The sequence below is a fragment of the Amblyomma mixtum genome, chromosome 3 (assembly GCF_055824585.1).
Source record: "Amblyomma mixtum isolate Tamu chromosome 3, ASM5582458v1, whole genome shotgun sequence".
NCBI lineage: Eukaryota > Metazoa > Arthropoda > Arachnida > Ixodida > Ixodidae > Amblyomma > Amblyomma mixtum.
In genome coordinates this window covers 133549715-133574553 of record NC_143014.1, presented here as the reverse complement: position 1 = coordinate 133574553, position 24839 = coordinate 133549715, and the positions used below count along the sequence as shown (strand labels likewise).

At 46.5% G+C, this 24839-nt stretch overlaps 1 protein-coding gene across 1 annotated transcript in view; it reads left to right on the top strand.

The window, feature by feature from the left end:
* The first annotated feature begins 22150 nt into the window (after positions 1-22150).
* The window catches only part of LOC149351984 (frequenin-1-like), a 214672-nt gene continuing 211983 nt past the window's right edge, over positions 22151-24839 (top strand). Inside the window, exon 1 of the mRNA XM_089581216.1 lies at positions 22151-22621. Coding sequence (XP_089437342.1) covers positions 22558-22621 — 64 coding nt within the window. The 5' untranslated portion in view covers positions 22151-22557. The remainder of the gene's footprint in view (positions 22622-24839) is intronic.

Sequence of the window (24839 nt, the reverse complement as noted above, 5' to 3'; positions counted from 1 at the left end):
AAAGCATTTATTTCAAGTTGATGGAATTGCAAAATACGCAAAATATTACTGAGCTGTTGTTCTTACTTTCACGTGTAATATCGATAGAGGAAGAGTCTCTCTGTTGCTGAAGCATCAATTTGAAAACGCGTTTCCGAAGGAATTTTCATTCTCTCTAAACCGCAGATAACATACGACACATCTGTCTTTTGTTAACTGCGAAAAAGAACTTGAGAAGACTGCCTCAATGTGACCCGGCAGGTATATAACTCTTGGAACGCAACATAACGGGTTCTTGGTCGCCAGTGTCAAAAAGCCTTCATGGCCATAACACTGCAATATGAACATTGAAGTGGTGAAGAGGAAACTAGGCATAGACAAAAATCAGATGCATTCGTTAGGAGACAAAGGGGGCAATCTCATTAGCAGAAGAGTTCTACATAAATCTACACAGTAGCCAAAGCAATCAGGACGTCAATGAGAGAGGCAGTAGCGCACATCACTGGGACATCCCGCCAGTAACGAAACAGAAAGTAAAGAAAGCTTTAGAAACAAGAAAAGGGGAAAAGCAGCTAGTGAGGATCAGGTAACAGCAAATGTGTTGAAGGACGTAGGGGAGAGTGTGCTAAAAAAACTAGCCACCCTGTATACGCAATGTCTTATCATCTCGAGCGTACCAGAAGCTTAGAAGAACGCTGACATCATCTTAATCCTTAAGAAATGAGACGTCAAGGACTTGAAAAAATTACAGACTGATTAGCTTACTGTCCGTCGCCTATAAGGTATTTACTAAGGTATTCGCTAATAGGGTCAGAACAACCTTACACTTCAATCAACCAAATGATCAGGCAGGCTTTTGTAAAGGACACTCGACAACAGACCATTTGACACTATCAATCAGTTCGTACAGAAATGCGCAGAGTAGAACGAAACCCTATATATAGCCTTCATAGATTATGAGAAAGCATTTGATTCAGCCGAAACTTCAGCAGTCATGCAGGCATGGCGGAACAAGGGTATAGAAGAGCCTTACGTAAAAATACTGGAAGATATGTATAGAGGGGGCACAGCTACCCTAGTCCTCCATAAAGCCAGCAATAAAATTCCAATAAGAAAATGTGTCAGGCAGATAGGCACGATCTCTCCAATGCTATTCACAGCTTGTTTACAGGATGTTTTCCGAAGCCTGGATTGGGAGCAGTTGGGGATAAGAGTTAATGGAAAATACCTTAGTAATCTGCGATTCGCTGATGGCATTGCCTTGCTAAGTCACTCAGGACATGAACTGCAAAACATTATCAATCAGTTAGGCAGGCAGAGTAGTAGTACTGTGGGTCTAAAAATTAAAATGCGGAAAACCAAAGTAATGTCCAACAGTCTCACAAGAGAACAGATCACAATTGGTAGCGAGGTGCTGGAAGTGGTAAGGGAATACGTCTACTTAGGGCAGTTAGCGACCGCCCATCCGGATCACGAGATTGAAATAACTAGCAGTATAAGAATGGGGTCGAGCGCATTTGCAAGTTCTCTGATATCATGAATGGCAGTTTACCAATATCCCTCAAGAGGAAAAGTATACAACAGCTGTATCTTACCGGTACTCACCTATGGGGCAGAAACCTGGAGGCTAACGAGAAGGGTTCAACTGAAGTTAAGGACACCGCAGCGAGGTATGGAAAGAAAAACCGGAGGGGACACTTAAGCTCCGCCTTAAGGGTATGACGCGATAGCATTAATCAGTTAATGCCCACATATGCGAAATTGGTCATTCTCAACTTCACATTGATATGTCCCAGGTAGTCCTCGTAGCTTATTGGGGCAATGGTGCAGCGGTTAGCGGATGCGCCACTGGCGTGCGATGGCAGGTACTGCCACTGGTGGATCTTGTGCGCCCCAAGTTGCTCTTCTCGAACAAACTCTCGCAATCAACCATGATTTAGCTTCCACCTTCCAGGGTGGTTAGTTTGCTCACAATCCGTTGGGTAAGTTTTCATGACACCCCCAATGTCACGGGACCTGGGCTGCCCATTTACGTTGTTTCTCTAGGTGTGGCTGCCTGGGCCACCCTACGCCACCTTATTTATCGCTCGCAACGCCGACAACGCCGACGCCGGATTTTCTGCGCAACGGGGCCTTTAACGCTATCGCGTTAAAAATGATAGGTGTATATAACTTTAAGAGACAGGAATAGGGCAGAGTGGGTCAGGCATCAAACACGTACGGGTTAATGGCGTCTAGTCTAAACCAGGAGGAAGAAATGGGCTTGTGCAGGGCATGTAATGCGAAGGCAAGATTACCGATGGTCCTTAAGGACACCAGACTGTAAAAAAAAAAAAAAAATAGCAGGGGGTGGTAGAAAGGTGGGCGGATGAGAGAGAGCAAGAGGTTTTCAGGGACAAGGTGCGCGCAGCTGGACAGGAAAGGGTTAGTTGAAGAGATATGGGAGAGGCCTTTGTCCTGCAGTGGGCGCAGTCAAGCTGATGATGATAAACAATGACGGGACAAGTCCGACGGAGTAAAGGTACGCGGGGAGGTTTGGCGCACCCCTTAGATGATTAAGAGCTCCCCCCCCCCCCCCCCCCCCCCCGTGCGCACGCCTGTGGTCAGGTGGCTGATTCTCATTGACCTCAACACTGAGCAGGTAGTGGCTGTCAGCTTCCACTTCCCGGGTTAGGCATACATTCTACATAAGTAAAGCAGCGCGAAAGAAGAAGCCAGAAGGTGAAACAAAGAAAAACCCCTATAAACCAAACCATAAAGTTGCAGCGCTTTGCAACTAAACCTTAGATTGTGCCTGCCATAGACTGCAAGCACAATCCCATATTTTTTTAGAAAACCTTGCTTAATGCCTATTCACTAATATCACTCATACGACACCCCTCAGTAATGGTTCTGTATAAGTTTGACTTCATGGTATTCGCTCGGAGGCGAGTATGAGTTGTACGTATTGGTTGTGTTGTATTGTAGACCCCAAGTGTCACTTTGTGCTTTCAAATCATCATATCACCCCCCCCCCTCCCCGCCTTCCCCTTTCTTCTGTGGATAACAAAGCATGATATCACCATGCACCCATACTTTCATGTTTCATGCGGCTAGAAATTCCAGAGTCAGTCACGCAAGAGACTCTTCGAGCCTGAAATGTGCCCGTGAGCCATGTGTGCTCAGTGATTTTTCATAACAAATAGCCGCTCTTATTTACATCGGTAAATTGGTAAATTGGTTTCTGAGGAAAGAGAAATGGCGCAGTATCTGTCTCACATATCTCGGCGGACACCTGAACCGCGAAGGGAAGGGAGTAAGGTGGGAGTGAAAGAAGAAAGAGAGAAAGAGGTGCTGTAGTGGAGGTCTCCGAAATAATTTCGATAACCTGGGGATCTTTAACGTGCACCCACATCGCACAGAACACGGGCGCCTCTTGCGTTTCGCCTCCATCGAAACGCGGCCGCCGCGGTCGGGTTTGAACCCGGGTACTCCGGCTCGGTAGACGAGCGCCTTACCACTGAGCCACCGCGGCGGGGAATTTACATCGGCTGTTCTAGGTTTCTAGCACAGATCTTTTTTTATAAATATATCTCTTTATTTTAGACTTAAAGGAACGGTTACTAACCAGGTACTAACTAGGGAGTAAAAAGGTAGGCAGGATTAACTTGTACTAACTACATTGAAGAGGGTAGTCAATAGTTCTTAAAAAGTAGTAAAACGCAGTCAGAGTTAGTAGTAACTGTTGCATTTCAAAACTTTTTACTACATTTTTTTTTTTACAGTGTGAACGCGGCACCCTTGACGACACGCGGCCAGCTGTCCTTCCGGCACCATTGCCCCGGGGGAGGCTGGTGATTCGATCACGGCAGTGATGGAACTCAGCGAGCTATGTATTTGTTGAGCTATGTATTTCCGACACTCTTTCAACTTGACGCCGCACTGAAAGCTTGCTTCGCCACTGCAAGAAAAATGTTGCAAAAAAGCCAGCTTCAAAGGCACCACTTTTGATCATAAGCTCATAAATGGTGCCTGTGAAGCTGGCTTTATTCCAAAATTAGTGTTGCAGTGGCGAAGCAAGCTTTGCAATAATTCCCTACCTACGCAAGCGACTTGCCATCTCCGCCAGTGTGCTGCATGTGGACGCCGCGGCATACCCGGAATTCAATAAATACACGGTTGTAGCGATAAATTCCCAATTCTCCCCGGTGCTCGCTGCCTCTGTCATAGCCGACTCTCCAGTGACGGCGGAAACCGCCGCAGTTGCACTTGCCATACTGCACTTCGACGCGCAAGGGTGCAGCGCTCATGTGATCCCGGATTCATAGCAAGCCTGCCGAAACTTCCTGCGTGGTCGCGTCCCAAAGCACGTCGCTCGACTCATGGGTACCCAACCCCTCAATAGACCCCACCATGTTGTGTGGATCGCTGGTCACGAGGGACTGCAGGGAAATGAAAGGGCGCACGCCTTCACTCGAGCAGCAATTAACCGAGCGGGGCCATCCAGCGCAATACAATTCATCCCGATTCCCTCCACGTACAACGAACGCTTAGAGTTCCAGCGTCTCCAGCGCCGAAAATACCCTCCTCTTCATGAAAAAAAAAAAAAAAACACGCCCGGACGCTATCTCCTGGCGTCAGGTCCAAACGAACGCTTTTCCTCATCTCCACAGACTTCATCTCATAAATACAACACTATACCATGACACATGCCCATGATGCTAGGCTCGTCCGATACTCTCCCCCATTTCGTGGGGATGCGGGGCGAAACCGAACCACTTATAGGCACAGTAAACATTTGAGCGGTTGGAGGCGATGCTGACCAGCGATTGTATCGAGTACCAAAGAGCCCTCATAAAACAGGTCCGTCTGACAGCTCAAGCCAGTGAAAGCCGGGAATGAGGACCCCACCTACAAGCTTCAAGATATATTCGCTTCATTTTTATCATTAAAGTCATTAAAGCCTGCCTGCCTACCTGCAGGCGCTTGAACAAACAACTTTACAGTTGCCAGCAGCCGTAACAGCAGCAGTAAAAACATAACTTCGCCCTAAGCTAAAAAAAAATATTCGAACTGCACTTGAAGCGTGTGTGTGTATGTGTATATATATATATATATATATATATATATATATATATATATATATATATATATATATATATATATATATATATATATATATATATATATATATATATATATATATACATGATCGTTCATTAGCGGGAAAGAAGGCAGAGCATCTGCGTCCCAAAACTATATATATATATATATATATATATATATATAGTTTTGGGACGCAGATGCTCTGCCTTCTTTCCCGCTAATGAACGATCATGTTTGAAATACCAAAAAGGAAAAAACAAAATTGAGTTTAAAAGTTGCAAGAACATTCTTATGCGCTCCGTAACCGACTTTCCAGGTAATAGGCTGAGTAAGTTTTCAGTGAACATTCAAGGTTTCGGCAAAGATGAACACATGATATTGCTGATAACTTAAGCATGGACTTCCTCACTGAGCATCGTGTAATAATTAAGAAGCAGTCAAAGTTGATGAGGTTCTGACGAACGATGTCCTATACCACCGAATACTAGCCTGCAGCATTTCGCTGCCCTGAGTCAAGTGAGCTCTTGCCTCGTTCAGGCACCATGGTTTTTGTCGGTGTTAATGAATCAGGGGACACGCTAGGTATCGCAGAGGGGACCACATATGCCACTCTCGGTCAGTGAATCTGTGCCGCGAGAAGCATCACGCGCTTGCAAAATAGGAAAGAGAAGGCACTTGTGCGAATTAAGACCAAAAATACAAATGTCCCAGCGATGCATTGATGATAAGCTTTCTTGAAGAAGTCTGAACTGAGCAATGCGTTAATACTGTCCGATTTTTCCTCAATAAACCTACTGACCGAAGCCGTGCAGCTTACTTCCGACATCAACCACACGCTACGGACTCTCTGGACGGCTAATATTCGTATAACATAAACTGGTTCCTCCTCCTCCTCAGCCCAACGCTGCCCAAGCACAGGTGGGAAAAGCTCCAAAGCCTTCTTCGAGGATAAAAGACAATTGCACTTTTTGTCGAATATCCAAAAAACCTCGGAAAGCATGGCATTTCAACCCACGACTGTCCACTTTGTGTCTGACAAAACTCCCACCGAGCACGGACGCGAGAAAACGAATTCGCCCGAAAACAAGTGAGAAAATGCTCGGGTGTGGCGTCACCCAATTGCCAAAGAGGTCCTGGGCATCACAATTTTCTCTTGCCAGAAACGAAGTTGACACCAAAATAATCTGGGCGAAGACAAAATTTATAAAATTTTAAGTGCCACAGCTACACTTGGACTACGAGGCGCGCTGTAGCAGAGGTCTCCGCGTTCGCCTAGATCACCTGGAGTTTTTCATTATTCACCCCAAACCTCAGTACAAGAACGTTCTTGCATTTTTTGCTTTGGGTACACCGCGGCCGTGCTGCGGTTGCTGGCAAACCGGAGTCCATGAACGACATCAAGAGGAGGTTGCCTAGTCACGCCAGTCGGTCTTTTCACGCTCATCGTCACATCATTTTTGCCTTGCTTCACAACAGCAACGTCCCAGAGAGTTATAGGCAGGATGTTTGCGTGCGTGAAGTGACAAAATCGTTTCGCGTCGCCTTCTTAAGTGGCGTGGCGATGGTGGTGGTGTGACACTTTTATTAAAACGGCCTTTATGTTAGGCGTTCAATAGGTTCTGGGTCAAGTGGCGTGGAGCGCAAGCAGGAACTTTATGCTCAATAACCACTCCCACGTGCTTAAAATTTCGTATGTAGTGTGAAAAGTATGAAAAAAGAAATAAACGCTTGAAAAAAAATTTGAGGGCTCACTGAAATGAGACAAATTATGCACCTGCCGGAAGGAAGTAAACTAGAAGTTGTGTCTCACTCAATATGGACAAAACCAAGAATTTATGCTGCGACAGGTAAGGATTCATTTTAGAAATTTAAGCAACAGCTTTCATATAAATTCACTGCTTGTATTGTACACTCTGTGATTATGCTGGCAAGGTTTTAATTCGTCGTCTGCATGCTAAAGTCGTCTTCCTAGCTTACAGCAGAATATTTGTTCACAAGTGAGATACTTTTAACGCGAACTTTGATGCGCTTCTCACTTACTAGATTTCCCCAAAATCAAGAATAATTCTAGACCTCATGGTCCTCACCATTCTGTGATCGCTAGAGTTAAACTTGCTCACATCCACGTCCTGCACAATTCCGGAATGGGCACACAATATGAAGTCTATTTCATTTTTGGTCTCTTCATTCGGGCTCATCCTTGTCCATTTCCTGTTTTGACGTTTGCGGAAGAAGGTAATCACGATTCTCATATTATTTTTTTTTCTGGAAATTCTACTCATAATTCTCCCCGGTTATTCCTAGCATCTATGCCTTAGTTTCCTACAGCCTGCTAACTTGACTGCTTCATTCCTACCTTGATATTGAAGTCGGCCATCGGCCCATTGCACAGCACTTTTACTTTCATTATGGTCGATTCGACGCCTCAATAGAAAGTTTCGTTTAAACCATATCGCCATCGGGACTGGATGTCAGTGCATATAGGCCTGGACAAGTCTGAACTTCTGCATTTTGTTAAGCCTAATTACTAAAACTATTAATCGGAGCAATCAGTTCACGTTTCCAGTTATATCCGCTTTGATCAATCCTGCACCGTGTCCTCGGCTGTCGAGTGACTCACGAAAGCAGAGCACATGCTTGCCTCTTAACAGTGTGTACGGTACGCCTTATTTATCATCCAAACCTCTGCATCCTGTATCTAGAATATGTTTCCAGAAGTCCAAATTTTTTAAAAGATGTTTATTGTTACCTCACGGCAGAAGAAAAACGCTTCGTGAGGCCAGGCGTTCATGGAGAGCACGCAATCTCACCAGGCATTTATTCTTAAACAGGGCAAGCAGCGCCGGAAGGCAGGAAATGCAGGTCAGACAAGGCCGCTTTGAAGACCAGGCAGGCCAGTATAAGCAGCAAGAGCAAGAAAACCAGACAGGAAAGGTAAGTAAGCCAGCCAGGCCAGAACGGCTATAGACCAGAACAAAAAGAATACGCTGGGTGCCGCCATGTTGAGAACGCTGTGGCGCCATCTATTACAGCCACTCTCTGGGCTGCCACGGCTGGGCATAGGGACATTTCTGTTAAGTATTCGCGATGAATGACTGCATGATCCTGTTCAGAAGAAAGATTGTTTGGGCATATCTGCAGCGCGAAAAAATGCAACCACATAGGAAAGGAAACACTTAAGACACGCACAAACGTGTCAAGACATGGACGTTTGTCCGTGTCTTGAGTATTTGCTTCCCTATGAGGTTGTCTTTTTTCGCACTGCAGTTATGTCCAAGCTAAGCAACCAACTTGCCCAAAAGCTCGTTTTACTAAATCAGAAAGATGACTTGGGTAAGTGCATGCTACCTTTCTATGCGAAAACATTGTTGCTGTGGCTATTCTGGACCTTAAGATATTTCAGGCTCCGAATGCTCACTGAGGCAGTTACGTAAAAGGCCTGCGTCCATCTGATTCTCATTTTTAAAATAAAGCAACTATTACAACTACTGTGTCTATTCTCATTTCATTTACACGCCCTGGAGTGAGCCATGCAGTGCATGCAGTACCATATTTAAAGAAACCTAGCTGCCTTGGCGCCTTTTAGTATTAGGCCAACAGTGTGAGGCATATGCATTCTGTAAAAAAGGAAATTTACCGGCGCTCAGATGGTCTGATGCGAACAGCGTGAGCAGAATGCGCTCCTAGGATATTTTTATATTTGATGCTTTTATATTTGATGCCTTTCCATTTGATCCTTTTTTCTTTTGGCTGCATCCCATTGCCAGCAAGTTGTGCCATTTAATTCCGTTTTAGTCTGGATGGCTTTTATGGCTCTCTAATGATTTTATGCTTCACATTTTCTTCCTTTACCCCTCGCTTTAAATTATTGGCTTTACGGCTCACCATGATTTTTTTGTGCTGTTACATTTTTTGCATTAATAACATTTCCCCTTGCTTGGCACGCCGCGTTGGCTCAGCCGATGACGCGCGCTCGCTAACGTGATCCTCTGACGTGTGCCCACTTTCGACGCCGCTTTCCCGCTCTCCGCACTCCTCGCTTGTTTGAGGGTGTCGCTGCTCTCGCCTCCGCCGATGAAGATTTCCCCTCTCAACGGGAGGCGGCTCTCGTAGGTTCTCGCGCTCGGCTCGATGTAGGCGCCGGAGGGTTCACTCAACCGGCGAATGTTGGGACGCGTAATTAAGGTCTGTAATCAAGGTTTCTTCTCGTCATCCCAATTAATTTCACTGACTGCCTCTTTCAGAGCTGTGAGTGGCTGAACCCACTTAGTTGATCTGGTCATAAGCATTGATGTTCGGGCCCAAATGGAATGAGAAGCTCTGCATCTTCTTCAAAAGCAAATGTCACGAAGCTGTATGCGTTGCTACGAAATGCAAGTTCTAACACTCCTACCAATCAAGTTCAGCCTAAATGGATGTAAAACGGATAACATTCTATGCCCTGAAATTGACGGTTACAAAACTCTCCAGCACCACTCAGTAATTTTTCTCCAGCCCTCACATGCGAAATATACTTAAAATTTCATACGTCGTCCACGTAACCTGATTAGTAATTCATACTGCAGGACATCCGCGCACCTTATTGCCGGGAACCGCACAGTGCCTCGTTATTGGCATTTGGGCATTTCAGAGGTTGTTGAAGTGCTTGCCTAGCCAGAATTTTCGAGATGCCACCCTGCGGAGGTAAAAGATAACGCGCATTACAAGGATTTCACTAATTTATGACGTATTTCTTGCGTGCGAAAATTAAAGAGAATTGCCGCGGCATCAGTATTTTTTAATGCGAAAATACCGTGTAGCTCCCGAAGCCATTCGCTCGGCTAATGTATGTGGTGCTTGCCATCGCCATTGCAATGTGCTTCACAGTCTTTCTGAAAGATCAGAATTCATTGAACCCGATCCTGCAATCAGTCTATGGTGAAAGCTTCACAAAATTGTCGTTGCGCGAGCCTTGCGTCTATGCGTGGCCGCCTACCGTGGCAGCCCGAAGCCTTTGCTTTGCGGCAAGTGCAGCAGATGGCGCCACAAGCTACGAGCTCGAGCCGGCGGCTCCAGAAGGACGCTCCGTGTGCCGGACGCCCACCCCGGCTGTGATGCACAGTGATGGGACATGACAAGCACATGGCCTGCAAATACAACCTACAGCACATGTTCGTATCGTGACAGTTGCGGCTCGCGCGCTGTGCGGTACTATGCCTGGAAACCGCTGTGCGAACGGTGTTACTTTCACCTTTTTTTTTCTTTATAAGTGCGTGTGGTTTTGCCCTATATCCATCTCCATCCTTTTTCGCTATCGCTCCTATCTGTATTTCGCACTCCTATATTCCCCCCTGTCCCCTTCCCCGCCGCCGGCTGCAGCTCACGTGCTTAAGATAGATCATAGCAGTTGCCTCAGCCGGAACCAATTTTCTCGTTCCGTTATGATTTTGTTTTGAATAGACCACTACTGTCGCTACCACATGCTCTCACGCGTTCGCGAGCCAACCGCACAGGTCTGGAAGCCATAGCTGCGCGCTCGTAGTTTCCACTCCACTGCGAAAAATTTGTTAGATTTATTACAAGCATTCGGGTAGGTAGGCAGGCTACGCAGGACATGGACTCAGGCAGACCAGACAGACGGGCCGGGTATTCATGACTTGCAGTTTGGCAGACAGTGCAGGAAGGCCAAGAAAAGAAGCCGCGGCGTGCAGGGCACACAGGTCAGGAAAGGAAATCCAGACAAGGCAGACGTGCAGGAGAGCAGGCCGGAATGCGAACAAGCCAGCAGGAAGCTGCTTAATCTTAAAGCAAAAAAAGTTATTGTGAAGGACATTTCTTTGGAATCGGCTTAAAATCTACAATTAATAATCAATGTGGCAAGGAAGCGTGCTTTAAACGCCCTTTAAAAGACACAACGACATTGATTTTTAAATTTCTATGTGTAGGTTTGAGGAAATTGTACATAATGATTTTTTTTAAATATTAGAGATTTTCGTTTTAGATACTTTGAGAGATACATCGTACGGTCTGTTGAGCTGAATTGCTCAGGAAGGTGTACTCCATGTACCTCACGTGGATCAATAATTAAACGTTGAAGTAATTAAGCAAAATGATTTCGCAGGTTTTGCCTGCACATTTCGTCCATTCGGCAACCTTAAACTCATCGAATTCTAGAACCGCTTCAGTTGCTCTTTAAAACACACTAATAAACTTTTTATTTTGATTTTTAGGGGCCAGGTTATATTTCGAAATTGTTGGCTGTCAACATCGAAAGTGAGCTGTGTTTTTAGATTTTTTAATCGGCAATGTTTTTCGAAGTGTCGAACGTCAAAAATACGCATCTTCTGAAAGCTCGTTGGGCTGGCTTTCCCGCATTGCACATTTATAAAACGGTGCCTCTTACAGTTCTTATGCATTAAATACAGGTTCGGTCGGTGTATTCGATGATTTAGAAGACGTTAACCTGATTTTGGCGACGGTATCACGCGCACCGACGCCATTTGATAGTTAGGTAATGCGGAAAAGCCACTTCGACGAGCTTACAAATGCGTATTTTAACGCGATAGCTTTAAGTCTGCCGTTCTGAAGAAAATCCGGCAGCGTCGTCGTCGGCGCTGCGTGCGAAAAGTCACCGGAGAAGAAACCTGGGTGGGCCACCTGGGTCGCGTGACCAGGTGGTGTCATCACAACTTGCCCATCGGATTGCGAGTAAACTGCGCACCGTGGCAGGTGGCAGTTAAATTAATGAATGGCCGCGAGAGGCTGCTCGGAAAGAGCAACTTGGGCCACACAAACCCCATCGGTGGCAGCACCTGCCATCGCAGGGCAGTGGCGCATCGCTCGCGTGGCACATTGGGTAGCGGGGCAGTGGAATCCTCATACCATGCGCCAGGAGTCGACTCTCAGGGATCTATGAATGTAAAGTCGAGAATGGACAATTGTGCACACATGCGCATTAACCCATTAAAGCTATCGCGTCATTTCCTTAAGGCGAAGCTTAAGTGTCCCCCTCCAATTTTTTGGCGTTCGATATTTCGAAGAACATTACCGATTAAGAGAATTGGTAAACAGGGCTCTTCTTCGGTGTTGACAGCCATTAGTTTCGCGATGTAACCTTGCCCACTAAAATCAAAAACAAAAATTTATTAGTTAATTTAAGTTAATTAATCGTTTGACTGTTGATAAATGTGAGGCAGGCACACAGCGTCTGCCTTGTTGTACAATCCAGCTCAGCAGACCGCACCGAATTATCTCTCAAAGTTCTTTAAAGTATAAACCTGTAAAGGTTAAAAAAAAATCACCCAGTATAAGAGCCTTGCAATCCATAATGTGCATGTATTGTCGTATTCGACCTATCACGTGTTCCATCAGCATGATCATCAGCTTCGGTTTCTGCCTGGGACTTCACATGCGACGTCCCTCCAAGCAAGGAAGTCAGGTTTGTCCATGATACCCATTTCCGTCTCTCCGGTGCTGTCTCGTAGCTCTCGTGCATTGCAGTCAAGATCATTCCTCTCAGCCTCTCTCCGATGTGCAAGAGTGTAGACGAAGCGTGTTTATTACATACTCCAACTAATAACAGCTGGATCGTCTTGGTTATCTGAAAACTCGCCTCACAGTTTTAGACATGGCGTTACGCACGACGGCGCTTCCATGTTGTAGAAAAGCGTCGCTGATCGCTCAGACCGAACGCTTGTGGCGTTGTGTTTCAAACCGCCGCAGTTCTTTACAAATATGATCTAAAACCTCTGACCATTGAAACACATACCCACTTGTATATGCATATACCCAAGACGGGAGGACCGAAGCCAGCCTCATGACGATACGACACCGGCATGTTGCTGCTTTAACTTGCTGCGCATCATGCAAATCTCATTTCCTTCTCTACAGGAGGCATCCGCTAGATTTTGCAGTTATCAAGCTTATACAGACGTCACGTACGGGACTACCGGGAGGCACGGGACAGCGGGTGGAGTGGGGCAGTCGAATTCGTTCGTCAATAAGCAACATCGGCAAGTTGAGAAATAGCAAAATTGGTCGCACTAAGATAATGGCAACCCTGTTTGAAATGGTCGACATGACTGGTGCGTGAAACATTTTCTGAAAAAAAAAAAAGAAGCGATTTCGGCGCTCGAAAGTAAATATCCATCACTCACTCTGCTTGATGCTCAAGTCAAAACCAGCCAACGAAAGGAAGCAGTAAGTACTTTTGAATCTGAAGTGGGCCCTATCAATGCGCTTTAGTCGACCGAAAGTTCATGCGTAGCTGCATATGTGCTGGCGGCAAACGCCATTGTTTGGTGTTATACTCAGTTGGGAGGAGCGGGACAGTAAAGTGAAGGCAGGAATAGGACATTGTCCTGTCCCGCCACTTGGTCTCGAATTGCAGTAAAATATCAGATCAGTTGGTATCTTTGTGGCCACAGGTGCAGGCGATTTCGAAGCAACGAGGAAGTTGGTGAGAAAAAAAATTGGAAAGCAGAAATGCCTATTTTGATACAATATCCCACTCGCCGACGTCGCAAAGCTTGATATCCAGTTATCTGGGAGCAGCTTTCTGCTCTAGCACGGGCACCACTTAAAAGAGCATATATGACATGTACGCCACCAAGTGACGCGTGCTCGAGAGCGTGGCTGGCTGGACGTCGTGATTCCTGAGCCAGGATTTTTTGAGCCGCACTCATAAATTAATCACATTTCTTTACAATATGGAAACTGTTTTGACTGTTACTAACTACCTTGCCGCGATACAGTAGTGGTGCGGCGAGGTTCTCCTACAACCTCAACTTACTATCTGTTACTAACTATCACTTACCAACATCCAATAACAATAATGTGCCGGCCTGTAATAGTTGAAAGCTGACTATTATATTTTTGCTAATCAGCTTAGTGTGTAACACGGACCACCTGTTTTCTGATGTTCGTTAATGATAACAGTGCAATTCCCAAATAACATGTTTTGGATTGAGAAAAAAAAATGTATTTTTAAATACTACTGAAACTCTTTGCTGAAACATCCATTATAAAGAACGCCTTTCATGAGGCCTAAAATGCTTTAGATTTAGCTGGCGCACTCTCGCTGCAGTGTCCAAGAATTTTCCGTCTGTACAAATGTACAGTCGAGCGCGATTTGAAGGTTATCGCGCGAGCGTCGACCAGCCTAGCACTCCATGCACCTGGCGGCCGGTTTTGGAACAGGAAAAATCATGATTTCGCACTCTTCTCTCCCTCGTTCGCTGTTCCATACAACAACCATCACCCCCGCGACAAACCCACCAGCCTTTCTCTCTATTCTAAGCTTTCCATTTGTTGCGATAAAATGTGGACTTGGTTACCTCGTATCTTCGCAGGCGATAACAAAATTGGTGGGGAATATCTGGTAAAGCCAGTGCTTGGCACTTCTTGATTTTAACGACTTTGAAGTTGGCAAAAATATATCAACGCAGCATCTCCTCTTCATATAGCCTTTGTTCACCAGATAATACCGAAGAATACGTCGTGCGCACTACGGTCACTGCCTGTTCGGTGAACCAAAAAAACAAAACAAAAAAACTGACAGCCCAGCAGGGAGTGACGGCTGCTGAAGGAACAGCAAAAAGAGTGAGGGAAGCTGGCCGGATACCTCCCTCGCCTCGGCAGCGAATTCTGGGCCATGGCGCTGTTCATGTGAGGCGAGGGAGGTATCCGGCCAGCTTCCCTCACTCTTTTTGCTGTTCCTTCAGCAGCCGTCACTCCCTGCTGGGCTATCAGTTTTTTTTTTTGGTTCTGCGAACAGGCAGTGACCGTAGTGCGCACGACGTATTCTTCGGTATTATCTGGTGAACAAAGGCTATATGAAGAGGAGATGCTGCGTTGATATATTTTTGCCAACTTCAAAGTCGTTAAAATCAAGAAGTGCCAAGCACTGGCTTTACCAGATATTCCCCACCAATTTTGTTATCGCCTGCGAAGATACGAGGTAACCAAGTCCACATTTTATCGCAACAAATGGAAAGCTTAGAATAGAGAGAAAGGCTGGTGGGTTTGTCGCGGGGGTGATGGTTGTTGTATGGAACAGCGAACGAGGGAGAGAAGAGTGCGAAATCATGATTTTTCCTGTTCCAAAACCGGCCGCCAGGTGCATGGAGTGCTAGGCTGGTCGACGCTAGCACGATAACCTTCAAATCGCGATCGACTGTACAGATCACGCTCGGGCAGCAGCATTAGCTCAGCGCTAATAAATTCACGTCGGTACGATGATACGACTCAATTATTGCCTAGTATGCGGTATCCGGTATCTAGTATCCGGTATGTAGTACTCGATGCCTAGTATGCGGGGTGATCAAAATTAAGCTTAAGCGCCACCCCCCTTCTCGTGTTCCGAACCTTGCCGCTCTGCGTGACGGCGCCTTACCTTTTCATGACGCCGATGGGTGGCGCGCGCGTCTGCAATGAGATGCCTGTAGCCGACCGCTGGCCGTGTGCGTAAGCTTCGAGCGCGCGTATTTGCGCCGATATTTAGCGTAATTAGCTGCGTCAGCCTCGACACTGTTTTGCTTTTCTCGCTGCTCGTTGCCACAGAAGAACACAGAGATGAAGTTACAGGACTCCAAAAACACAACAGTAGATTCGCGCGCTGTCAGGTCGGAATGAAACACGCAAACAATGTCTATGAACGAAGCGCTATATTTGCCCCTACTTTCAGCTATGGTATACAGCCAAGGCGGCTTTTGTTCGTACATAATGGAGCAAGCGAAGTATATATTTGCAAACTGGTTCCTATGAAAGCAATATATCCCTACGCAGAATAAAAATCCGGCATGTGCGCGTGTTGGCGTTCCACTTCCGTCCAATTATTATTTGCAGGCAGAGGGTATCACAGTAATTTCATTCAGAAAAGGTAAAATACGAACTTGCAGTATTTGATATATAGGACTCTTAGTTTCCTCGATTCAATGATGAAACATAACGCGAAGGGAAGAGGAAAGACGGACAGAACGACGCAGACATGCGCGTGACTGCGTCGTTCTGTCCGTCTTTCGTCTTCCTTTCGCGCTATTTATCACCATGAACTTGAACCAACTCGCACAACTTTCGGTATTGCTTCCTGGATTTAGTTTATAAATTAGGATGGTGAGCAAAAATTGGGTACAAATCGGGTTTGCGAGTCCGGACTTAGTTCCGGAGTTATTTTCAGTGATGCCACGAAGAAAAGTTAATGTGAGGAGTTATACTGCACCATATATTCAGAGAAAGTCTGCTACAAATGATAGGCTATTTGCCCCGAAGAAACATTCTCTAAAATTATTTTTCTAGCTTTCGCATCCAGGGGAAGCTTTACGGATAATTCTTGCATGAAGAGCCGGACAGCAGGTTGTGGAAGGTATTTATTTGCACAATACATTTAAAATTTTTCGTCTAAAGAAAATGAGGGTCAGTGCAATTTTTTTTTTCCGTAGAAAATAGAGCACCTCCCCTACTCCTCCCCTCTGCCTAAATCCGCTCTGCTTTCATCACATCTTTAGCGAAAGTTAGGGAGACGCGGGGGTACCGATAAATATTTATGTCGGGGTATTCAGCCAGTCGTCTAAAATGCCTGAAGGTAAGAAATAAGCAGACAAGTATAGGAAATAGATGGATACTCCGTCCACTACACAGTAATATAATTCCAAGCGAGTCGTTCGGATGCAGTGCTGCAGTAATTTTGCTGTCGATAATATACAATTCATACAGGCTCCCTGTAGCCCACGCTACATCAATGCCCCCATATACCCGTCCTCGCATGTACTCAAAACCATGGCGGATGCGCAAAACCCGTTCAGTTTGAAAGCTGACAGCCCTCTACTTTCTTCTGCCCTTCTGCATTGAACAGAACTGCATTATTAACCAATTTATTAATTAAATTTTGAATTCACGAAACGCGCTATATTGTTTTTTTTTGTGGGGGGGGGGGGGGGAATAATTAAAATTACGAATATATAGGACCCATGCAATTTATTTGTGACCTTTTGCGTATATTCGTGCTCATTAATTTACTTCAAAAATACAATTTTTCGCTTTATTTCAAGAGAAAACCGCGGTTACCAGCACCAAAGCTGTCTGCGAATATTTAATGTTGAGAAATAAACCGCCTTTTGATATTGCTTAAAAGCTTCGTTTATGGCACTGGGCTCTCGTTAAATGCTTGAATGCGTTGAAACAAAAAGTGACGAAAGAAAATCTTTTCCCTTCTCGTTTAATCGGTAAGCGTTGTCTTCAAAAATCAGTGCCACGGTTTTCTCACAGTTGGTTACATCAGACGCGCAACTGGCATTGGGTAAAGAGCGCGAATAGATCAAACAACAATTAAATAAAGAGCTGCCTACAGTACTGTGAAAGTTGGAAACGGCAAAATTACTGTTCAAATAACTAACCAGCTCGCGAGAGCTTTCGACATTCATTGGGGTGTGTTGTCTCGAACGTGCGGACCTGCGCGCTAAGCTAACAGTGAACAATGCAAATAGAGGACTTAATTTCAAAATAGGTCCTTTGCATATACGAAATTCACTGAGACTTCAGAAGTCCCTTGTGACACACATATTAGGCGCTGCAAGGCGTTGCGAAGCAAGAGAGCACCGCGTAAGAGTGCGAAATACCCGCGGCGCAGAGGCGAGCCGGCGCGCGGAGTCATCTCACTGTCAACAGCAGTGCCGCCGCATCGTCCTGATGCGGCGGCTTGGTTTATTTATTTGGGTTTAACGTCCCAAAGCGACTCAGGCTATGAGGGATGCTGTAGGGAAGGGCTCCGGAAATTTCGACCACCTGGGGTTCTTTAACGTGCACTGACATCGCGCAGTACACGAGCCTCTAGAATTCCACCTTCATCGAAATTCAGCCGCCGCGGCCGGGATCGAACCCACATCTTTTGGGCCAGCAGCCGAGGGGCGTAACCACTGAGCCACCGCGGCGGGGGCATCGTCCTGAATTGGTGTTATCTCTCCAGCGTTACGATGATCATACCTCCCCCCTCTAGCCACCATATCCATGCAGAGCAGTAGCGGGTCTCGACAACAGGAGTGCTTCGTAAGGTGCCCCCCCCCCCCCCCCCCCCCCCCCGCCTTCCCCCTCCCGGGTGAGAGCGGCAAGGATCGGAACTTTTACTCACGATAGTACCTCAAATCCACCTCTGCACATAAGTTATGTGGCCAGTGTGGCGCAAAGTAAGATGGTAATTGTCACCGCTATGCGCCTCGTTAACTAAAATGGATTCATTAAATTTTAGTGACTAATGCTTATATTGAAAAATAACAGGCAGTCGTATTCCTACGCAATTCCATTTGGGATAATTCTCCTAGCCCGCGTGTGTTCTGAGATATTCGCCTCCAAATTTTCAGCTGTATCCGCGTAATTTCTCATGCGAGGCGGTGACTATTGGTGCGAAATTTCTCCCGGCGTGACGCGGCGTTTCGTCTGCCAACGGAGTAGAGCTACCAGTGAAGCTGATATGTTTCCCTTTCACTTTCGGCCATCGAAGTCGAAGAAACGCCCAATGCAACAGCTGTAGCATGCGTCATACCAGGGAAGAGTTTCGTGTCGTCTGCCACTGCCTTGAATGTGTAATTACGCGAAAACACTGGAAACTTTCGGGGTGAATATCTCGGAATACGCGTGCTGCAGAAGAATACTACCACATGGAGTAGTCTAGAAGAGAGACAGCCTCTTTATTTCTAATACAATTATTCATGCTAGCCGCAGTGGCTGAAAAGTTAATTACGTATCTTAGTTAATTAGGCGCCTGACGGTGACAATTATCATGTCACTTTGTGTCTCCCTGGCCCTATAACTTATGTATGTACAAAGGTGGTGAATTTCATGTACCATTCAGTGCCTAATTTTATTAAACCTGTAAAGTTTAATTTTGATCACCTTGTATTTTGCCTCGTGTCCTGAAAACAGCTGACGGGCCGGATCCTGAGAGAGCTTCGATGAAGCCTGAGTGGTCCCGCATACATGAATTTTGTACTAAGCATTACTTCGGCGGTAAAAATACGCCCGATGAAAGCCGAGAGGAGAGTGCCGCCCAACTCATTGCTCTGCTTTCGCAAGTGCTTCAATGACTCCAGACACGAGTGTCTCGGTTCTTTGAAGGATTTGCGAAAATCACAACTCTCTCTCGTGCATGTAGCGGACCGTAACCCGAGAGTTCTATTTTTCGCATCCCGAATAGACACACGCAGGCCGCTACCCAAACCTAAGTATACCCCTTGTCAAGAATTGAAAGGCTATTGAGCTTGCTGCTGGGTCATCAAGTGGGGCTCTTACAGTTGGCCCGGAACTGCTAAACCTTCTAGCGGTGTGGACGATAGTTCGCTTTACCCTCGGCGTATTTTGAGCACTGCCGATACAAAGCGAACCAGCTCAGTGTACTGTTTCTTCCTTTTCAATTTGAGCCTTTCTGAAGCCTTACTGAAAGCTTGCTTACCCACTGCAGTACTAATAATGCCAAAAAGCCAGCTTTAAAGGCAATTTTTCAAAATAATTTTAGAATCCAAGCTAAGTAATTTCTTCAAATTGTACTTTCAGCGGCAAATGAATGGCTGGGGATCTCTTGATTTTGTTTTCACATAATGTACAGGGGGCTTCATATACCATACAATGACATGCTAGACTTCCGAGGAACGCGAACATTAACGTTCGTTTTGGGCCGCTTCTGCTAAGCCTCCTTCCGCGCTTACGGAAGATCATACTTCAGAGAGTAAATGAGAAGAAAATTTGAATTTAATTAATGAAAAACAATATTCTGGAGTTTTCGGTAGTCAACCTCACGTATAATAGGTTCAGTAAGTTTTCAGTGATAGCTGAAGGTTTTGGCTAGGATGAACACATGACATCTCAATAATACCCTTTGCGTGGAAAGTACGGTAGGTAAAATTCAACTGTTGTCTGAATTTCCACTATAGCGATGAGCTTATATAACAAGAGAGCACCCAGTCGCACCTACTAAAGTAGGATACAACTCAAGAACGAAGCGACATATGCCCCTCAAATGAGGCCGTCCGGCCAGGCGTCGACCGATTCTCATGACATCGTGGTTAACCCCGTTAAACTTGCTAGTGGGACGTCGAAGGGGACGGCAGATGAAAGTATGGTAACCACGGCTTAATCGGGTTAAGCACGACATCCGGAAAACTGGCCGTCACCAGTGGCTAGAGGAGAGGGGGGGGGGGGGGGGGGGCATCTTTGATGAACATCTGCGGCTTCGTTCTTGAGTTGAATTCGACCTGGACTCCTTTCATAGTTTTAATTTTTCCGAAATTGGTCCGCGTTCATGCCTAACGTTTGTGAACCGCAGGTCCTTCATTGTAACCTAGCGTTAAATTCGATCGATCAATCAATCAATCAATCAATCAATCAATCAATCAATCAATCAATCAATCAATCAATCAATCAATCAATCAATCAATCAATCAATCAATCAATCAATCAATCAATCAATCAATCAATCAATCAATCAATCAATTGGCTTATCGACGAACTGATTGTGAAATCTCAGGCGCAGTGTCCCCGTAACTACGCATTAATGTTCGCAGCAATCTTGCGTATTCTGCCAAATCTTAAGTTTTGTGTCACAGCATTCCTATAAAAGTAACTTCTTCAAATCTATCTGTTCGTTACTTTGATTGTCTCAATAAGATCTGTTTCAGCAGGCAGGAATCTCACTATGCTATATGCTCTTTTGTTCTCGTTTAAGGTACCTGTTTGCAGTTTCTTTTTTTTTTTCACCTAAAGTTTGCAGAGGCAACATGAAACCGCGCATGTTCCTAAAAACATACGTCTACGTAAAAAATTGCGTGAATCAAGATATGTTCATTAAAATTTCCGTTTGAACGAGCTGTTAGTACAAACACATTGTTTCCCACACTACGCTACAACTGAAGCATGTAGCGTGGTGCGTTATTTGGGAGAGCGGGAAATCGGTAGGAGGGCAGCACATGTTTTATCTGCTGCCAAAATCAGATGAGGTTAATCATGACAGCACTTTAGCCTCTGTTCTTAGTCCTTGCCTTACGTTATTTTTCTTTAGCGGTCCCTGCTGGATTCTTGGGATATGATGAAGAAAAGAAAGCTATCCTGTAGTAGAACAGAAAGTTGAGCTAGTGGGCACATCCCCAAAGGGAACAGCGCAGAGACAAAGGGCGAAGGTAGTAGGCAAGACAAGCACCCACTGATAGATCTTCAGCGCCCGTCTAGTCTACTCCCTTCGTCCTTTGTCTCTGTTCTGCTCCCTTGGGGAAGGTCCGCTGTAAGCCGTCGAATTAATTTCCGACACAGGAAGGTCTCAGTCAGACAAATTCGCAGTGCAAGTGTGGTACAAGCCCTTGTGGCCGCTAGCTTGCAGAAGTTATCGCCAATTCCCTGCAAGGTAGGCAGCGACTGATCTCTTGGCTGCAGTTTGGTTGCAGCCAACACCTACACTTCGTGACGCCAGTGCTATTATGCGCTGAAACTGCGGAAAAAAAAAAAGGTTAAAACCGCTTGTGGTATATAAAGTTCTGCAGTGCGCCAAACACCCTCCTTCTTGGTGCAGTACACTAGCTGCGCTTGAATCGAGTGACCTAATTACAGCCTGACGTGTTCGCTTCGTCCCTCTCCCAGGCACAACCAATTGTTTTTTATTTCATCGTTCTTACTCTCCGAGAATAATGCGGAAATGTCGTTTCCAAACCACGCTGTCTTCTATCTCTCTTCCGCCACTAAAATTGCGTTCCCCCACGCGGTTTCTCGCACATTGAACGGTGGCGCGGAAACCGCTCGAAAAGCATTGCCGCAGCGGCTCCCGTTATTAGCGCGACGCGCAACAGCATTTTTTTTTCTCGCGCTCTCTCTCTCCGTCCTTCTCCATTGTGCAAGTAATCGCCAACGAGAGATGGCGACAGCGCAGCTGCGCTAAGAGGACTTCGCGATGGGGGCGCCATGGCTCCGCCTGGCGGCGCACTTCGGTAGCGGAGCGTCGAATGCTTCACGAAAAAAAAACGGGGGGGGGGGGGGGGGGGGGGGGGGAGAGAAAGAACGCATAATTTTTTATTCCGTTCTTCCGTTTCGCTCCGCTCTCTCTCCGCGATTAGATTGGCCGGGAGAGAGCGTCCGCGCCCCCGGCGGCGGCAGCAGCAGCAGCAGCAGCAGCGGCGGCCCGGTTACGTGCGCCGCCTCCGCCGAGGTTTTCGCTCCCGCACACGGCGGCAGTCGGCGCTGGCGCGCACCGAATCTGCTGGTGTCCGCCCCCTCCGAGTACTCGTCCGCTCATCGTTGCAGTCGCTGCCGGCGCATTCGAGTCCAACGCCGCCTGCGCGAGAGGCAGTCAGTCCCCCAGCGGCCGGCTTCTGTTCTGGTCGGGCGATGCGGCCCTGCGCCTGCCGCGGCGACCGGAGGTGAAACAGCAGCGGGAGGGGAGAAGCCGTCGGACAGCCCGGCCGTGACTCCGCGGCGGCGACTGGAGTCGTCCACGATCGTCGAGCCCAGTCTCTCTGCCCGCCTTCGAGTGCGAAGAGATCGGCCATGGGCAAGAAGAACAGCAAGCTCAAAGGGGAAGTGGTCGCCCGGCTCGCCAAGGAAACTTACTGTGAGTAACGCCCAGCTATCCGCCGCAGGGGCGCACGCGTGCACTGGCTCACGCACCCGTCTGCGTCGATCCGCACACGAACGCCGGGCCGAAGGCCTTCTGTGCGAATCGACGCGGAATACTGGCTCACACTGGACCCGGTGCCCGGCCCGCGCGGGCCGGTACTCTGGAAGCAACACGGTGCAACTAAGAAAAATGCTGCCCACAGCTTTTGCGCTTGGGTTGCTAACTCGAAATCGCGGTCGCCTCTCAAAAGATTGGGTAACGGCGAGGAAAACTCACTGTCCACTCGGCTCTCTTCAGATCGACCCCCATGCTGCAGCTGTCAGTGCTGCGACAGTGGACGGCGAAGTGCCACACACCAACGACAGGACCCGGTTTAGCGCCCTGCCAAATGCTCGCTCACATCCGGAGAACGTACCTGTGACGTTTCTGGCGAGGCCGCGAGCGATCGCAACTAGTTTAATTACACCAGTTCGCGGAGGCGGCTGGGGAGGCGCGTGCGCACAGGGGAACCGGTGGAACGATTTTAAAGTACAGCGCAGCGCGCCACTGACAGCAGGGCGAGCTTTTCTTCTCTAATGCGCTTTGCGGATCGCTCTCATTGCTCATTTTCTTCCCACTGCCTGACATCAATGACGAGTGATTCCGCAACAGCGGCTCCATTTAGTTCCCGTTGTTCGCGCGAGCCCCACTGCGGTGCGGTCGACGGGTTACTGCAGTAGTTTCGGTTGGCGCCGCTAAGTCTATCTCCTTAGTGAGACAGGAAGTGAGCAAACACACGCGTATACACGAACTGATTCCAACAGGGCCATGCTCACAATTTTAGTCGCGTGAAACTGTCTGTTCAGCGCCTCTGAAACTATTGAAACTAGTCTGATAAAACTCTTGCTTCCTGATCAGCCGTGCAGAGATCGCGCGCTGGAGCGCGCTGCCCGCCACTTTTGCTCGATCCATCCAAGTATGCTACGCACGTAGGCAGAATATTGAGGAACGAAATTTTGACTTGCTATTTCACTGTTATGGCAGGCTATTGAAAATGTACAACGCATGCGGTGAATTTCAAGGGGTGCCTGGTGATTTTATCGCTGCATTGTATTCTTAACACTGGGATTTAATATTAGGCAAAAAAATAAATCGTGGCACTTTATTCAGTTTTACTGCTAGCCTACAGTGCGCTTTGTCATTCGACTCCGCAGTATCTGTTTATGTTACGTTTAGGTCTCTCCGTTTATACAATTGCCAATCAATGAATATATTTGTTTTCAAAAGATGGTTTATGGGCATAAGGGGGCTCTAGGAAAAAGAAAGAGGCAGTGTTTGCTTGTAGAATACAGCCTGTTAAGCTCACTACAGACCTCCTGGAAAATATCAGAAGATAGACTTATTACCAGGGCATTGCGTTCGCTGCCTGAACAGGGAAGCAAAGCTTCCTCACACACAAAAGGTAATATGTACACAACATAGGCCTTTTCTACGTGGCGGCCTTAGAAGTAAAATAGGTAAACCATTTAGCACTGATGAACTTTGATTTCAGTTGACTTGCCAAATCATAAATCTAAGCCAATAACACAAAAAAATAAAACCCTTGCATCTTTTCATCTCCCTGAGGATACGAAGCAAATATGCCAAATTTCTGTAAGAATTTTTTTGACATGGACACAAGTGTTTTGTATTATCCTATTTCACAAACTAACTACTTTACAGAACTTTTGCCTGAAGTGTTTACTAGTCACACTATGTAAAATATGACGAGTTCAGCGCCTCCAGCGTGGTAGAGCGGAGGAGCCGCACGCAGTGGTCAGCACAGCGCCGACTCCTAGTAGGATGGTAGCATTTTACATGTGCGTTATACTCCATACATGTTCGTTATCAACGAATTACCATATTCCTCGCTGAATAATATTTATCTCTTATTTTCGTTTCCTCTACCACCACCCTAAAATCATTGAGCAATGCCACTAAATATTTTCTGCGCTTAGGAAAGATATGCATTTGTCCCCTTATTTTGGGTGCATTTGCTGCGTGGTTAGGCTAGATAAAAAGGTCAAGTTAGGATGCACCAAGTGTTCAATTTATTTGCTCTCAAAGCAAGCTAGCGTCCCTCATAGCCTGAGTCGCTTTGGGACATTAAATCCTATAAACTAAACTAAACTAAACTAAACTAAACTAAGCTAATTCAAAGCAAGCTAAAGAATAAAAAAGAACGTGCTGTGCT